Here is a 14,196-nt window from a genome sequence, read left to right as displayed (position 1 = left end):
GAAACACATCGTATAGCTGTGTGCTCTGCTACGACATCTTGTGTCAATGTTGTTTGAAGGAGACAACCGCCGTGCCGTGGTTAGTCGCCTGTTTGATCGTTACCACCCTTCGAGTTGCACGATTTTGGTCGGTACTGTTCAACCCGTACCCCGTTCGGTTGGGACAAGATTAATGAAGTTTCGTATGAAGTTTTGGAGCTTGGATTGGAGTTATGCCGGATTCCTTAAAATAAGACCAAGGTGCCAAAAGTGCAACGCACTGGCTTCGTGGTGTCGTAAAGCTGGCACCATAAAACGGATGATTGGCCTAGTCGGGAGGCAGTTTGCCGTAGCAGTAAGCGCATAGCCACTCTCTTACCTGGGAACACAGAGCTCTTGTCCTGCTACGAAACTGCCCAACGTTCCTCGTGTCTTCTGCCTACAAACAGTTGTGTCACTATCGATCGCTCGTGTACCGCACCGATCCACTAATCCGCTGGGGGTCGGCCGCCGAATTAGTGGACCCACGACGGTGGCGTTACGCTCGTTCTGGCGGCGTACTGGCCGTGATTGTGGGACGAAGCCTGCTGATTCGGCGACGGTGCGGTCATTGCACTGATACCGGACGACGAGTCGGACGAGTTGGAGTTGTTCGGCGCCGAGTAGCTGTTGTTGTGGATCGGTAGTGGCAGATTCGAGAAGTCCAGGGAACCTTCGAGGCTGAGCTCATGCTTCAGCACCTGGCAGAAAATGGGAGAATGTAACGAACGGGTTAGCCACGTGTTTTCGTTCACTGAGCTGGAGCACCTCAGGAGCATCCTTACCTCGTCCACACACGGAAACGATTCGACGTTGATGTTGATGTCGTCTATGTTTGTTTGGCTGTTTAAAGCTTCCATAACCTGTCCCATTAGCGTCTGCGGTGTCGGTTCTGTAGGTTGCCGATAAGTGATACCGATTAGTTTACCGGACAAATAGACACACTCCGACTCTTACCTGGGTGAGGTGGCGCTATCAACCCGCACAGCGCATTTGGTGTTAGCGGTGGACTAGACGAGGGCGTCCGCTGTATGACGCGCGCGGCGGTCAGCATGGCGTAGTCGGGGGATGGCTCGCTGTGTGGATATGATGGTGACATGCCGGTCCCGGATGACGGCGAAATGCTCTACGTGGCCAGCGCCAGGTCGGTAGAAGGGACGATTAAAAAAGACGGAAGAAGAGGAACGTCATTAGCGTTTCGATACAGCGGCTCTGCCTGCCTGTATTTTCATTTCCCAGGCTGCCTTCCGCACAGTTGAACAAACAGAACGGTGCGCGGCGTGAACCAATCGGCAAACAGAGACACTTTTAGCGATTTCCGTATCAGTTACCGCGTCCCAATGAAGATCATGTGCCGCCTTTGCCATCGATCGATTGATCCAAGGGCGGCCGCCGATCCGGCAATTTTCTGGCAGTTGTGTTAACAAACACACCGCACCGGCCACGGTGATGCAACACTGACTCTTCTCTAATCTGATGAAACCCTCCCATCTCACGGTTGGCGAATCGCACCATCATCCCAACTCACAACAGTTGGTCAAGTTCCCGTTATCAAACGGTAAGGGGCAAATGTCCGTCTTCGATTCGTTTACTTTTTTGCAACTTTCCACAAAATTACTTTAGAAGAGAAAAGGGACTCCTCTAGTGTGTCCCACTTCGATCGGTGCAATTTGCATCCATGGCAACGGATTCGCATCGCAAGTTGTGTGCCTTCCCAGGAAGGTTACGGGCTACGTTTCCACGGGCAACGAACGTGTGAAGGCGCTGTCGTCAGACGGACGTTAGCGAAATCCGCTCAGCATGAGCGTGGCGTTTAAAGAAACGGAACTGTCCGAAGGATTATGTTGTTTGTAAGTTGTCCCCCAACGGGGCGGCAACCCGCCGCGGAGGATGTTGCTTACATTGTACGCTGACCAGAGTCCTTTATCCCAAGGCCGTCCGTCCCCGTAAATCTGCTTACCTCACGGGCATTATTCTGGAGCATGCAGGTACAGTGCTGTACGCGGTGAATCGGACACTGATTCAGTTGCTGCGGGAGACCGTAGGAGGGTGCGACCGAGGCCATCAGCGAGTAGGGCTGCGGCGGCTGATACGGGGGCGGCGGTGGCTGGTTGTGCATCGCCGTCGATTGGGCGAATCTGCTCCAGTAGTGCGGCCAGTGGGGCGTAAAAGGACGAAAGGAGCAAAACGAATACAAATTGATAATAGTGGTTTCCAGCGGGCCCCCGGACGTCGGCAGACAGAGTGGGGAAGACGAGACGTCTTAGCGCTGGGCTCAGCGTTGGCCGGTGATAAGTTTAAAAAAAATACATAAATAAAAAGGAGAGAAACAGACTCTATCTCTACACAACTACAACGGCCACAGAGAGAGGAACAACAACATCAAACACACACAGCGGTGACGTGAACAGCATGCGGGCACCGCTGAACGGTAGGTAACACACCGGACTCGATCTCCTGCGGATCTCGTCCAATTTCCTTGGCCTCTTGGCACCTTTACACCTCGCGGCGTCGTTTCTTACTTTGTTGCAATGGCGCAGTCAGTGATAATGAGTGTATGTCGATGGGTGAAGCCAGTGGCTGGATGACACATGACAGCAGAGGGAGGAGACGGAACACGGGCGGTGGCACATTTAGCGGACGGAACACAGGTGATGAAGTCTCATACTGACCCTTTGAAGAAGTCGGTCTGCTGTAGCGTCAGCTCGTCGGCCAGCGAGCCGGCCAGCTGATCGAGCTGCGCCTGGGCCTGCCCACTGAGATCCAGCTCCAGCTCGGCGCCACCCTGCGACGGGTCCTGCTGCGGGTTGTCGACCAGCTCGGCCAGCTCGGGCGGATAGGTCCACACGTTGTCGACGCCCACGATCGACTGGATCGGGCTGAGCCGACCGCACGAGCTCGCGTTCGAGGATGCCCGCTGCCGGAAGTCGGGCGACAACTGGAAGTTACCGCTTTACGGATGGTTTTCGTTGGTTCCAAGTGTTCCGTGGCGAAGTGACCAGGCCAAACCAAATTGTAAAGGTCGTTGTGTTATGTTTCGAAAAAACGGAAACGAGAAAAGAAAGAAAAATAAAACAAAGAAACCAAAAATGCCATAAGTGTAATGCGAAAAAGGAAAACCCGAACACAGCAAACGGATCGCATATTGGGAGAAAGAATGAAAACGAAAGTCAGTAAAGTAAGTGAAACTCAGGATAGGATAACTAAAGAAATGAACAAATAAAAACGATGGTAAAATAAAAAGAACGCAACAATTGATGGCTACGTATTCGAGAAGAAAGGTCTAGAATAACGCGTAGAATTGCTTCTGAAGGTAATAAAAACATCTAAAACTATGCATAGAATAGGGAAGATAGTAACTCACTACAAAACTACGAGCAAATTTGCTAAAACTGGAAGAAAGTGTATCAACTACTATCGTAGACACAAAGAGCCTCTAAAAATACTCTAACGCTGCCCCAAAAGCATTCACATTCAAAACAATCGTTAGGCGCTACAGAGTGCTAAGTACAACTACGGTGTTGCCAATCGCTACCAGCTCTAATTTTGTTAACAGAACCGAACCGAACCGCCCTGAAGTAGCGGCGTGCGAGGTTTGGGCTCGATTATAGTAAATGCAAAACAAACATGTGAACCTCGCGGGATGCTCCACTCGAGGAGCAACTGCGATTCGAAGAACATTCGAACAAACAAATAATAAACCGAAACGAGTGAAGATGGGCTCAGCTTAGGGACATACCTATGCAGCGGACTCTCCGGGAATATGTCTAATCCTTCGCTAACGCTACTGCTCGGCGACGGCGTGGCATCGTTGAGAGGGTTGGCTGTTGTTTGGAAAGAAGGAGAGCAAGAGAACCGTGTCACGATCGCGATTGAAGGTTGAAGAACTAGCGGAGCCGGCAATTTGGACAGCCGGAAAGCAGTACTTACTGGCCAGTCCGAGGGCGGCCTGCTGGCGGATGGCTTCGACGCGCTTTTTCGCCCGGCCCCGGCGTTTCTCGTACTTCGAAGTCTCCATCGAGGCGGCTCGCCGGCGTACCGATTTGCCCGGTTTAGCATCCGGATTCAGCATCCACCAGGACGATTTGCCGGTCCCTTCGTTCTGCACTCGCATGAAGCGATTGTGCAGTGATAGATTGTGGCGTATCGAGTTCTGTGTGTGGTGCCGCGGCCCCAAGACAAGAAAGCGCGTGAAAAAGAAAGAAAAAAGAGAAAGAAGTGTCAGCAAACCAGCGGGAGCTCTGGAGCGGGCCAGCGGTGTCGGATCGGTGTCGGGTCGGGTCGGACCCGGAACCGGGCCGTAAACCGAATGGCCGGGCGAGAAAAAACGAACAGAACGAAAATTTATTGCACAGTCGAAGGAGATAAATTTTAGTCAAATAATTGATGGTCAAATGGCGCCCGGCACCAAGAAGAGCGCTTCCGGTTTCGGGCCGTCAAAGTGTTGCGTGTGGTGCCGCCGCCGCCACAGGATCGTAAAGTTTATTGGTAACTTGTGCGAAAGAGGACAATTCCGTTTGCTGCCGGCGGTCCAGCGGTGGTGTCCGAAAGCGGAACCACCGTCTGCAGCGCACATTCGACTCTAATTCCATCGACGACACCTCCGTCGTGTGCGCTCTCGGAAAACGTCGGAAGCGGTTTGCAAGGCGCTCTGGCGCTAAATTCGAACACGCCAAACGGCTAGTACGGACGCATAATTCAACGCGTGCCAGCATAAATCCTAATCGTATAAATTTGTCCGGAGCTGAAGCACCGGAAACATCGTCCGGTGAACGTTAGAAGTTGAGCTGCGATAAAACTTTGGTGCTTTTAGTACAAGTTAATTAAAAGATATAATTTTCAAGCTAGTCAAGCTAGTGCGATTCTCCAATTGCTTCGAATTGAACTCAATGCCCAATCACGTGCCACATAACATAATAATCCCATCTAAATGCGATAAGGAGTACCTGAAGGAAGGTCACACTCGAAATGAAAGGAGCATGACTGTTTCGCGCTTCGAGTGATTTCATCATAAAATTTCCATTATAATGTCGAAGAAATACCCCATTCATAGTACCGTATCGTAGGCAAGCGATATTCACGTAGAAAAAAACCCGAAGCATTCCACCGACTGGACTGGACCTCGAATTGGCACTGTAAAGGTAACGGTCCAGCACTTCCCTTTTTTGCCACACCATCTTAACGCCGATACTGAAACGTTCTCAACATTTGTCCATCCATCGACTTCAAAGCGATAACTCAGCATCCTTGCGAAACAGGTCTCGACGATGGGACGATGGAGAGCCCATATCTTGCGCTGGCATCGACATAGCATTGCGTGGCATTATTAATTTCGGACAGCTGATGAAAAGTTTGGCCATAGTTAGTTGAAAAATCGAGTTTCGAGTTTCTTCGAGCTGCTGTGGGCAACGGGTACCGAGCACTACGAACGGGCGCGATAAAAATATGACAAATCACTCTCGGAAGATATTAAAAAGAAAGAGGTTCGAAGCGAACGAAAAGCAATAGCACTTCGGCGAGTTCTGGAGACAAAAAAAAACCGAAACGGAATATTGTTGTGGCATAAAAGAATATTGTGCAAAAAATTTTTCATTTCTTGCACGGAAATGTGCCTTGGTCGATCGAAGAGTGAAGATGAGAAAGTCATCCTCATCGGTCAGACTCGTGCCGATTACAACGATGGCGTCGCCTTCGCGCCCATTAAAGTCAGCCCCAGGAACCGGGAAGAGATGTAAGCAAAAAAAACACGTTTCAAACAAAAGTAAAATATTACAGAAAACTTGCCGACGGCCCTCTGTCCGTGGACCAGCAGCTTGACGCAGCAGAAAAAGCTTTCACGAACAATTCTTTTCAATTATCAGCAAAGGGCATTAATCAGACTTTATTAAAAGTGTATAACTTCATTAAACTGCACTTTAATGCTGCTCCTCGCCTGGGGAGGGCTAAGCTTATGTAAGCTCTAAGAGCGCGCATCGCCGGAAAGTGGAGAATCTAAGCCACGGCCTGATCAACGGCGTTCCTTCCTGCTGGCGACCGGTTACCCAGGATCTGCGGAAAACAGATCCTGCCGGTGCGCTAAAGTGCTTCTGGAGTGCGTTCTGAAAGTTTCCATTTCCAAAACCGGCATACGGAGCACGCGGCCTGCGGAACTGCTGGAATCGGACCCACCACATATAATTCACCCGTCGGTGGCGCTATGAAAAAAAGGATAATAACGTTCGCTCGTCCTAATCGCGGTGCGCGTCCCTTTTGAGAATCGCTTCGCGAAACCATCAACCGTTGGAAGCGGGTTCCTTAGAATCGTTGCCAGGAGAGGTTTGGCGATGCATCGAACTGTCTGTGGCCGGGTCTGTGTGCCTGTGCGTGTGTCGGAAAGGGATATCGAAGGATATCGGAGGGTTCGCGCTCGGAGAAGAAAGTGTCTCGGGCGCTTGGGAGCATCGAAAAATTCCCGTTACGGCCACCACCACTTTGCACTGCGGCTCCTCTTACCGAGCGTTCCCATCCCGAGTTCCGCCGAGGTCCTTTTGCGCGATCCTCCGCGCTACGCAGTGAAGGAAGGGGTTAAAAAATGTGGACCACTGGCGCCTTTTTGGCGCATCGTGTCTGATTTAAGAAATGCGTTCGTCGACGGCGGCGACGACGACGACAGGCGAGATTCGCCTCACCTTTTGCATCCATTCCGCGCCTTCGTCGTCGTGTGGCCGCCGTCGGGTGGCTGTGCATAAAAGTTTTTAATCGAACACCGGGACAACAGCCGGAGGAGCGAGCGAGCAAGAAAGTATGTTGTCGCCGCGACCGCCGCCGTCGCGAAAAGGAAACCCTTTTCCCGCCCCCTACCCCGTCAGGCCGAGATCGATGCTCGCTTTTGGCGCAAAGCTTCAAGCGGCCAAAAGAATGCTACTGCGAAAGGTTCCAAAGAGAGAAAACTTTATTACAACGCAACCAACCCGAGTGGGGGCAACTCTGGGCTGTGTGTGTCCAGGCAGGAATTAATTCCATTAGTGTCCCGTTGCTGCCGTCACTGATACGCTGGCCATCCCCGGCATCAGTGAGCGGCAATAATTATTTCATTAACATTTCGCTTTTTTCTGGGCTACCACTTCGCACCCCGCATAGCTGAAAGCATTCCGGAGAACGACGAGCTAATCCGTCCGACGGTGGATGGATTTTCACAAATCACTTCCAAACCGAACCGAACCGAATCCCGTCACCGTCGCCGGAGCATAAGTTGGTAGTCATCTTTTCCGTGCCTTGCGCATCGACACTAATGAATATAAAGTGTACGTGCGCGCGCCTCTGCAATTGGCAGCGGTTCCAGTGGCCGACAGGCACAGAGATAGTTGCGAAACTGTGGGGCACTATTTATCATTTTAGATTACCGATTTCTTCTTTTTTGCGCCAGGGAATGCTACACGCGCCATATTATTTCCCGCCCATTCGTAGTAGTTGCCGGTGAAATTGAGCACGACTAATGAGCATAATGTTGCTGCTGCTGCTGGGCTGGAGCTGCGGGAACTCCGGGACCCCGGGCCGTTGATACACATTTAATGACCCACCGAATGGGTCGCGTGCGCGGCGTAGTACTACGCCAAACCCGGGGCGCGAGTCGGTTCGCCAGATTCTTTTTCTTTTTTCAAGGCGACCCTAGCAGGGAGATTAAATTAATCGTCCGAATTGAAATGGAAAATTTACACATTTTATTTTCCGTGTCGTCGACGGAACCGCATAGAGAGGAGATAGTAGGGTTTTTGTTTTTTTTTTCGCAATGGAGAGACACTTTTTTTGGCCACGGGACACACTGCTGTTTGTCCAATAAAAGTGCTTCGAAACGTAGCGTAGTGATCGCTTTGGGGCTAGTTTAACTGACATCGCGCGTTGTTGCCGACTCAAGCAGAAGCTGTGGTTCGAAACCCGAACTGTGCTCTGCTCCACTTTTTTCTACTTCTAAGTAAGTCCTTTCGATAGGATTCAAAACGGCCTTTTTGTTATTGAGTCACTTCTTTTCAGGGATCACCACACAAAACACGGTGGACGTTTGGGCGTGTTTTGAGAGCAAACTTGCTGTCCCGACGACGACGCATATGTGCTCATATTAATATAGAGACACACTAAAATTTAGCACCATTACATTAAATCTTCGCTTTATGGCGCTGTTGCCACCACTTTGGCCGTTTGGATTTGCTTTTTCCCAGAGCCAGCAGCAGCATACATTAATCAAATCGGAATCGGTGCCCCTCTCTCATTCTGTGTGGCGGGCGCGTTTTCGTGCCGATAAGCAGGAATCCAATTATGGGACGCCGCCGATATATCGGATATCGTGCGCGGGAGAGCCGAGGCCAACCTACGAGTCCCCCAGAGTTGGCCGATGAGGTTTTTTTTCTTGCTCGTCCTCCGCATGTGGACAAAAAAGAACAGCTCTGGGGAGCACGGTAGAGTTTTACATCCGTGTCAACTTTTTTACTGACACTGATTAGGTTTTATGATGCGTTCGGCCGGCTGTACGCTGGACACGCTGCTGCTGGCTCGATGATCATCATCCCGCCATTCAGCGTTTAGTTGTAGTTTAGCGCCGAGGCGGCCCCGTTGAGCGACCATTTTCCACGCAGACCTGCTGCTGGTCGTAAAGGGCCCGGTTGGAAAAGTTTGCGCCACCGATGGGGGTGTCCCTCAGCCGCTAGCTGCTGCTGGGCGAGTCGTAAAGAAAGTCAATCTCTTTCCGATAACGTACTGTCATCGTAAGCTTTTTTCGGTCGCGGGGTCGCGCGCCATCGATAATTCTCCCGTCTTCGGCCTTCGCGCGTTCCGGTATTATGAGAGGCCGCCCCAGCAGTTTCGAATGCGACTACTAACGAATGCTTTATGCGCAAATTTCCGTAACGAATTAGACCGAACCATGCCGGCTCCTACAGAGAAGTTTTCCCAATAACCGTTTTCGGCGTCCGAAAGCCGCCTCTGTACATCGCCGAGAGCCGAGAGTGGTGTGCGCGTAAATACAGATTAAATAACTGATAGTAAATGCACAGCACTCCACACACGCTCCACAGGCGCTCCGGAAAAGTTCCGACCCGTGGCCCGGCGTAAGTGGGCCAAAGTTTTCGGCCCTGGCGAAGTTGACGGAGAAACAAATTATGAAAGCCACCCAAAAACTCGTCCGCCTGATCCCTCACTCCAGCAGAGGATGGTTCTTCCTGGGGGTGCACGTTATCTTAACTAGTTTCGCGCGAAATGTGTGCCGGGCGCGCTCGTCCGAAAACTCGTGACAAGAGAAGAGATGCCTCATTTATCCAATTTACGTTAATATCGGGGCTGGCGCCAAAAGCCGGCCAAGTTGGCTACGAATGGGCCCATGATCCACCCGCCAGCCATTGCCACTGGTAACCGACATCCGCCTTCCGCGGAACGATATCGGAGAACCGTAAAATATGTATGTGGGAATGCTTCAAATTGTGTAACATTTTTATCTGGCATCAAAACTCCCTGACGTGGCCCGCGACGCGGTAATGTTCAAATGAAGCAGGAAAAGCAACAGCCCGTCCGACGGCGACAAGGACGACGGAGACCGCGTGCTATAAAAATATGGCGCGACCCGGCGTTTTGGAGGGGCCGTAAACTAATGCAAAAACCCAGGGGAAAATCAAATAAAAACCCCAGAGAAACTACTGGCTCCGTGGGCTGTAGAAGCCCACGGAGCGGAGGCGGAAAAAAGGTCCGTGGACGTGGAACTTATAATTTGTAACCTTTGCCGTGCGAGACCCACAGAGAGCCTGTCCCGCGTATCGCGGTCCGGCGATCGCGATTTTTATTTATGAACACAGTGCCACAACTCCCGGGCGGCCGGCTGTTGAAATTCCCATCGCTAGAGGCGCCAACCGATGGGCAGATTGCTTCAACGCGTCGGCCACTAACGGGTGGGTAGGATATAGCGCGGCAGTAGTTCCCGTTCCCCGCGGAGCCACCGGTTAGAGTTTCGTTACGATGCGGAAGGACCGATATCCTGTCCGATATGTCGAGTGATTTGCTGAAAGCCCCGGCGGGACGGGATTGCCGTTTCGGTGGCACATTAAAGGGCTTGGAAAAACCTAACTGTTGCTCGGTTGATGATTCGATGGAATGTGGAGAACCTCAACGGAAATAGGGCCACATGAGACCACAAGTTATTTTGACATTGAAATAGCAGAAATAGAACATCATAGGTTGGGAACATAACCTCCCCATATTTGACCATATTGAGATCTATAGGTCCAAAACCTATTAAAGCCAAACGCTAATGTCTTGTCTTGTAGTCAACCCTCACTAGAGTGTCCTCAGCAGGTCATCAGATCCCAAGGCAGCCGTTGGTGTGTGCATAATCGTTGTCCTGAGTGAACCACTCCAACCAGGCTGCGTTGAAGTCGCGAACAAAAGGACTTCACAGGACGACGACCAGACCAGCAAAAAGTGCCTCATTTCCGTTTCGATTTCGGCCGCAGACTGACATCACTGGCGCTACCGGCGGCGACACCTATGCCGACGGGGGTGTGATAGAGATGTCGCCTGTTTGACTGCAGGGCAGGACCGATAAAAAAAGCAGAAGCGATGTCGGATGAGGACCACATCCGGAACCCTTCTGTGAGATGTGCCACTCTCGTCATGCTCACAGTTCCACAAGCGCACACGAAAAGGTTCTAAAGTGAGGTTACTTTTTACTTTTACTTTCTAAAGTTTATGGTTTGCCACTAAGTTGGGATTCGGACATTCGGTGGTTCGTTGGACTCGTTGAACCTGTTGGAACTGTTTTATTACATTTTCCACATTTTTGTGTAATTTTGGAACTGAGGAACTGATGAGGAAGTGGGAACTGGGAACGGTTCCCGAACTGAGCTCGCTTCTGCAGCGCCATCATATTCGCGACCGGCAGTGTAAGCATTACGGAACAATTTATCGATATATCTATAAATTTATTCCAACCCCCCAGAAACGCCGGCACGGATCCCCCAGAAGGCGGCGATAAAAAAAGCCAGCATCCGAATCCGAAACTCGGAAGCAGGAATACGCGCCCTGAAGACGGGGACCAGAAATAGAGATTGAATTGCTACACTATCGAAAACTTTCTCCCCTCGGTGGCAGATCCGCCGCTGTTGAATCCAGGTTTAGGGAGCGCTATCGTAGTCGTGGGCTTTTCTGTTGGAGCGCGGTAGGAGCATCTTCCGTAGTTTCGCTCCCTCGCCAGGAACACACTTTCTCACGTATATCAAGCGACGGGCGAGAGAACTATCTCCTCCACCGGAATCCTTCAAGGTGCTGCTCCCCGAGACAAGGATCAAGTCTGCCCGAGGACATGGAGAGCGCACCACACAGACTTTCGAACAGCCACCCCGTCGGACGTCGGAGGTATCCGCGAGCGTACGAGGGTGGCCCCAGAAGTTCGGTGTTCTACTAGTCGAGGAAGTCGGGTGGCAGATCTGCCGCGCGACGGGGTCGGGAGCGTGCGAGAGGGGAAGAAAAATGATCCATTAATCTGAAACTCAACGTCTAGGTGGCGCCTCCAATCTTCGGCCGCAGCAGCGCCAGCGAGCGATCAACCGTGGAGCGAGGGCGAAGAAGTAGATGAAGCGGGCGAAAAAAGGCATCCTCGGAACATCCGGCGACAAGGTAAGGAGAAGAGCAGTGAAAGGTGCCCCGCTCCGGGCGTGGGGAGCAGCAACTCACATGCAGCGCTACAGACACGGATTCTGTCTACTTCCGCGTGCCAGCTCTGGGGATGCTCTGTCTGGTCTACCCGCCAGGGGGCGCCACCAGAACCGATAGGTCGGAGTGCCGGAGAAATGGATGATTCTGTCCCCCGCAGTTTCTACCACAACTATCGCGACGTTCACGCGGAACTATCGACGACCAGGACAGAGTTGGGGGACGGGTTTGCCCGACTAACATTGAATTCGATATGCTTTGCCGACATAGTGTCGCACTCCGAACGGCGAAATGGCTCGCGCACAACCACGTGTTGTATGGCTCGGCTCTGGGTTCTCGATAAATGGCTCCATTAGGGTGCCGGTTAGGAAGTCGGCGATGGAATGTGGTGACATTTTAAAAATCCGCTTCCGCCCGTGATTGTGATTTAATTGAGGCCAACGGAAGGATCCACATTCCGCGACCGTCCATCCCGTGAGAAGGGGGTAAACGACGGTCCGGACGTCCGGACAACAATCTCTTCGGGCGCATCTCGCCTTTTGATTCATTTTCACTCTCGACTCGGCGAAGAAAGGCGGGACCAAAACGAATTCTGTCACGATGACAGCAAACGATTTCTCTCAAGAAAGCTCAGAAGATCTGGGAAACTTCTGGCTCAGGGCTCCGCGAGTCCGCGGTGTCAGCCCTATCTGTCATCGGGGAGCAATTGTCACAACTTAGCGGATTCTCGAGATTTACACAATCGGATCAAAGGCCACCGAACCGACCACCACACTTCTTGCTGGCTTCGAGTGGGGACAACCTTTCTGTCGTCACGGTGCCGATAGTCGTCCCAACGTTAGTTGGATCCAAACCGCGCTGCTGGTGACCGTTTATCATCCACCCAAACGTGACATCCTTTTGCCTCGCGGAAATTAGTTCCCAACAGAGAGCCCGGTTCCCTTAGGCGAGCGGAGGGCTGACGAACTTTAATGCAGATCTGGCAAGGCGGCCGTTTCAAGGTTGCGATGCTGAGTCAGAAGGACAGTTTTTCACCGCAGCCAACGTTCCACGGCGATGGCCAGTCGAAGTCGATGATATTTCGAAATCAATCTTCAAGTCCTTCATTCGTGATATGTTTTTGAATTGAATTTGCATAGTAGAAGACAGCCGCCAACGTTTCAATTTGTTTGAGCGACTGTCACGGTTTATGTCCACATCTAGTTACTAAATTAAGCTAAACTAAATTTATCAAATATGGGCGAGAATACTTATTAGAATAATTTTTTATCCCATTTCATGTCCCAAAATGTCAAACTGTCCATTCATGTCTCTTTCGATAAATAATCCAAGCAAATATCGGAGCATGAAAAGAAGGCTCGCGTTTGGAATAAAGTTTCAGAAAAATAAGTACAGAACACAATCGTGAAAGAAAAGGAACGATTTTGACCATGTTTAGCACCTCCAGTCAATGTGGTTTGTAATGCTTCGTGCTTGCAAAAAAACCCAATTCCATCACCAAAGGCGATTGGACCACTAAAATATATTTCCGTTCTTTCAAAAAACGCTCCAAACGGCGTTGATCGCCGTCTCAGTGGAACAGAAAGCCAACAGCATTCCAAACATAGAACCCAATGTCCGACCATTTTACGGGTACTTTCTCCCAGTTGAAGCACCTCAAATTCACGCCACCGAAAAGCGATACACTTCAGATCCCTGCCTGTTCCCATTATGGCGCGGTTGCCGTGGAGCCATCATCGTCGTCGTCAAGAAGCGTGTGGCACCGTGGCGGCCCAAAAAGGTATATTTCGACACATTTTGCTCGCTTCCTTGAAGAAATTTAATGTGCCCTTCAGGTTTTTCTTTTCCTATTTTCAGAGACGGATTTTCGGGCCAGTCAGAGCGCCAGTCAGCGTTAGTCCTCGGTCAGCTACGACAGAGTTCCATTGAACTGCACCCCCCCAAAAACTAATGGTCTGCCCAAGACGATGGATGCTAAATTATTCCACATCTCCAGCACAGGCCCGTCAACGGCAGATCACTGGACCTGGGAGCACAGCACCACTGGCCACCACTCGGTCGGTCGGGCGCGGCTTTTGATGATGACGCTGCACGGAACCTCAATATTTACAGTCCAAAGTTCAGCGCTGCCACAGAGCGGTTTTTCTTCGGACAAATGGACATGGGCATACTCAGTATGTCCAGGGCCCTGGACCCGACTGGGAGCACTGGTCATTTTCTCCCCCGTTCCGGGCTGCCAGGGGTCGCCCCGGCAAACAAACTCCGCAGCCACCGGTCACCGGGTGGCGTGCGGTCGGTAGATAAACATCAGACAGAACCGTGGAAAGTGCACCGGAAACGCACCGAAATATTGACTCCTTCGGCCCGTGGCACACATCAAGGCCAACGCGGTGTACGCCTCGGAGGCCTCATACGTCACAGCGCCCCGGGGCATGGCAGAGCGAGAAACGTGCGCATACGATTTTACATTCGAAATATCAAATTATCATATGCATGAGCAGTGATTCT

The 14,196-nt window shown here is 51.3% G+C and overlaps 1 protein-coding gene across 1 annotated transcript in view; it reads right to left on the bottom strand.

Moving 5' to 3' along the window:
• Nucleotides 1-364: 364 nt before the first annotated feature.
• LOC131211713 (forkhead box protein O) overlaps nt 365-14,196 on the bottom strand; it is a 36,972-nt gene continuing 23,140 nt past the window's right edge. The window contains exons 3-9 of the mRNA XM_058205295.1: nt 3,949-4,171; nt 3,758-3,842; nt 2,691-2,969; nt 1,979-2,156; nt 976-1,144; nt 804-910; nt 365-719 (exon numbers count right to left, since the gene is read on the bottom strand). Of these exons, the coding sequence (XP_058061278.1) occupies nt 495-719; nt 804-910; nt 976-1,144; nt 1,979-2,156; nt 2,691-2,969; nt 3,758-3,842; nt 3,949-4,171 (1,266 nt within the window). The 3' untranslated portion in view covers nt 365-494. The remainder of the gene's footprint in view (nt 720-803; nt 911-975; nt 1,145-1,978; nt 2,157-2,690; nt 2,970-3,757; nt 3,843-3,948; nt 4,172-14,196) is intronic.

This window comes from Anopheles bellator, chromosome 2 (genome assembly GCF_943735745.2).
Source record: "Anopheles bellator chromosome 2, idAnoBellAS_SP24_06.2, whole genome shotgun sequence".
Taxonomy (NCBI): domain Eukaryota; kingdom Metazoa; phylum Arthropoda; class Insecta; order Diptera; family Culicidae; genus Anopheles; species Anopheles bellator.
This window is presented reverse-complemented; position numbering and strand designations above follow the sequence as displayed.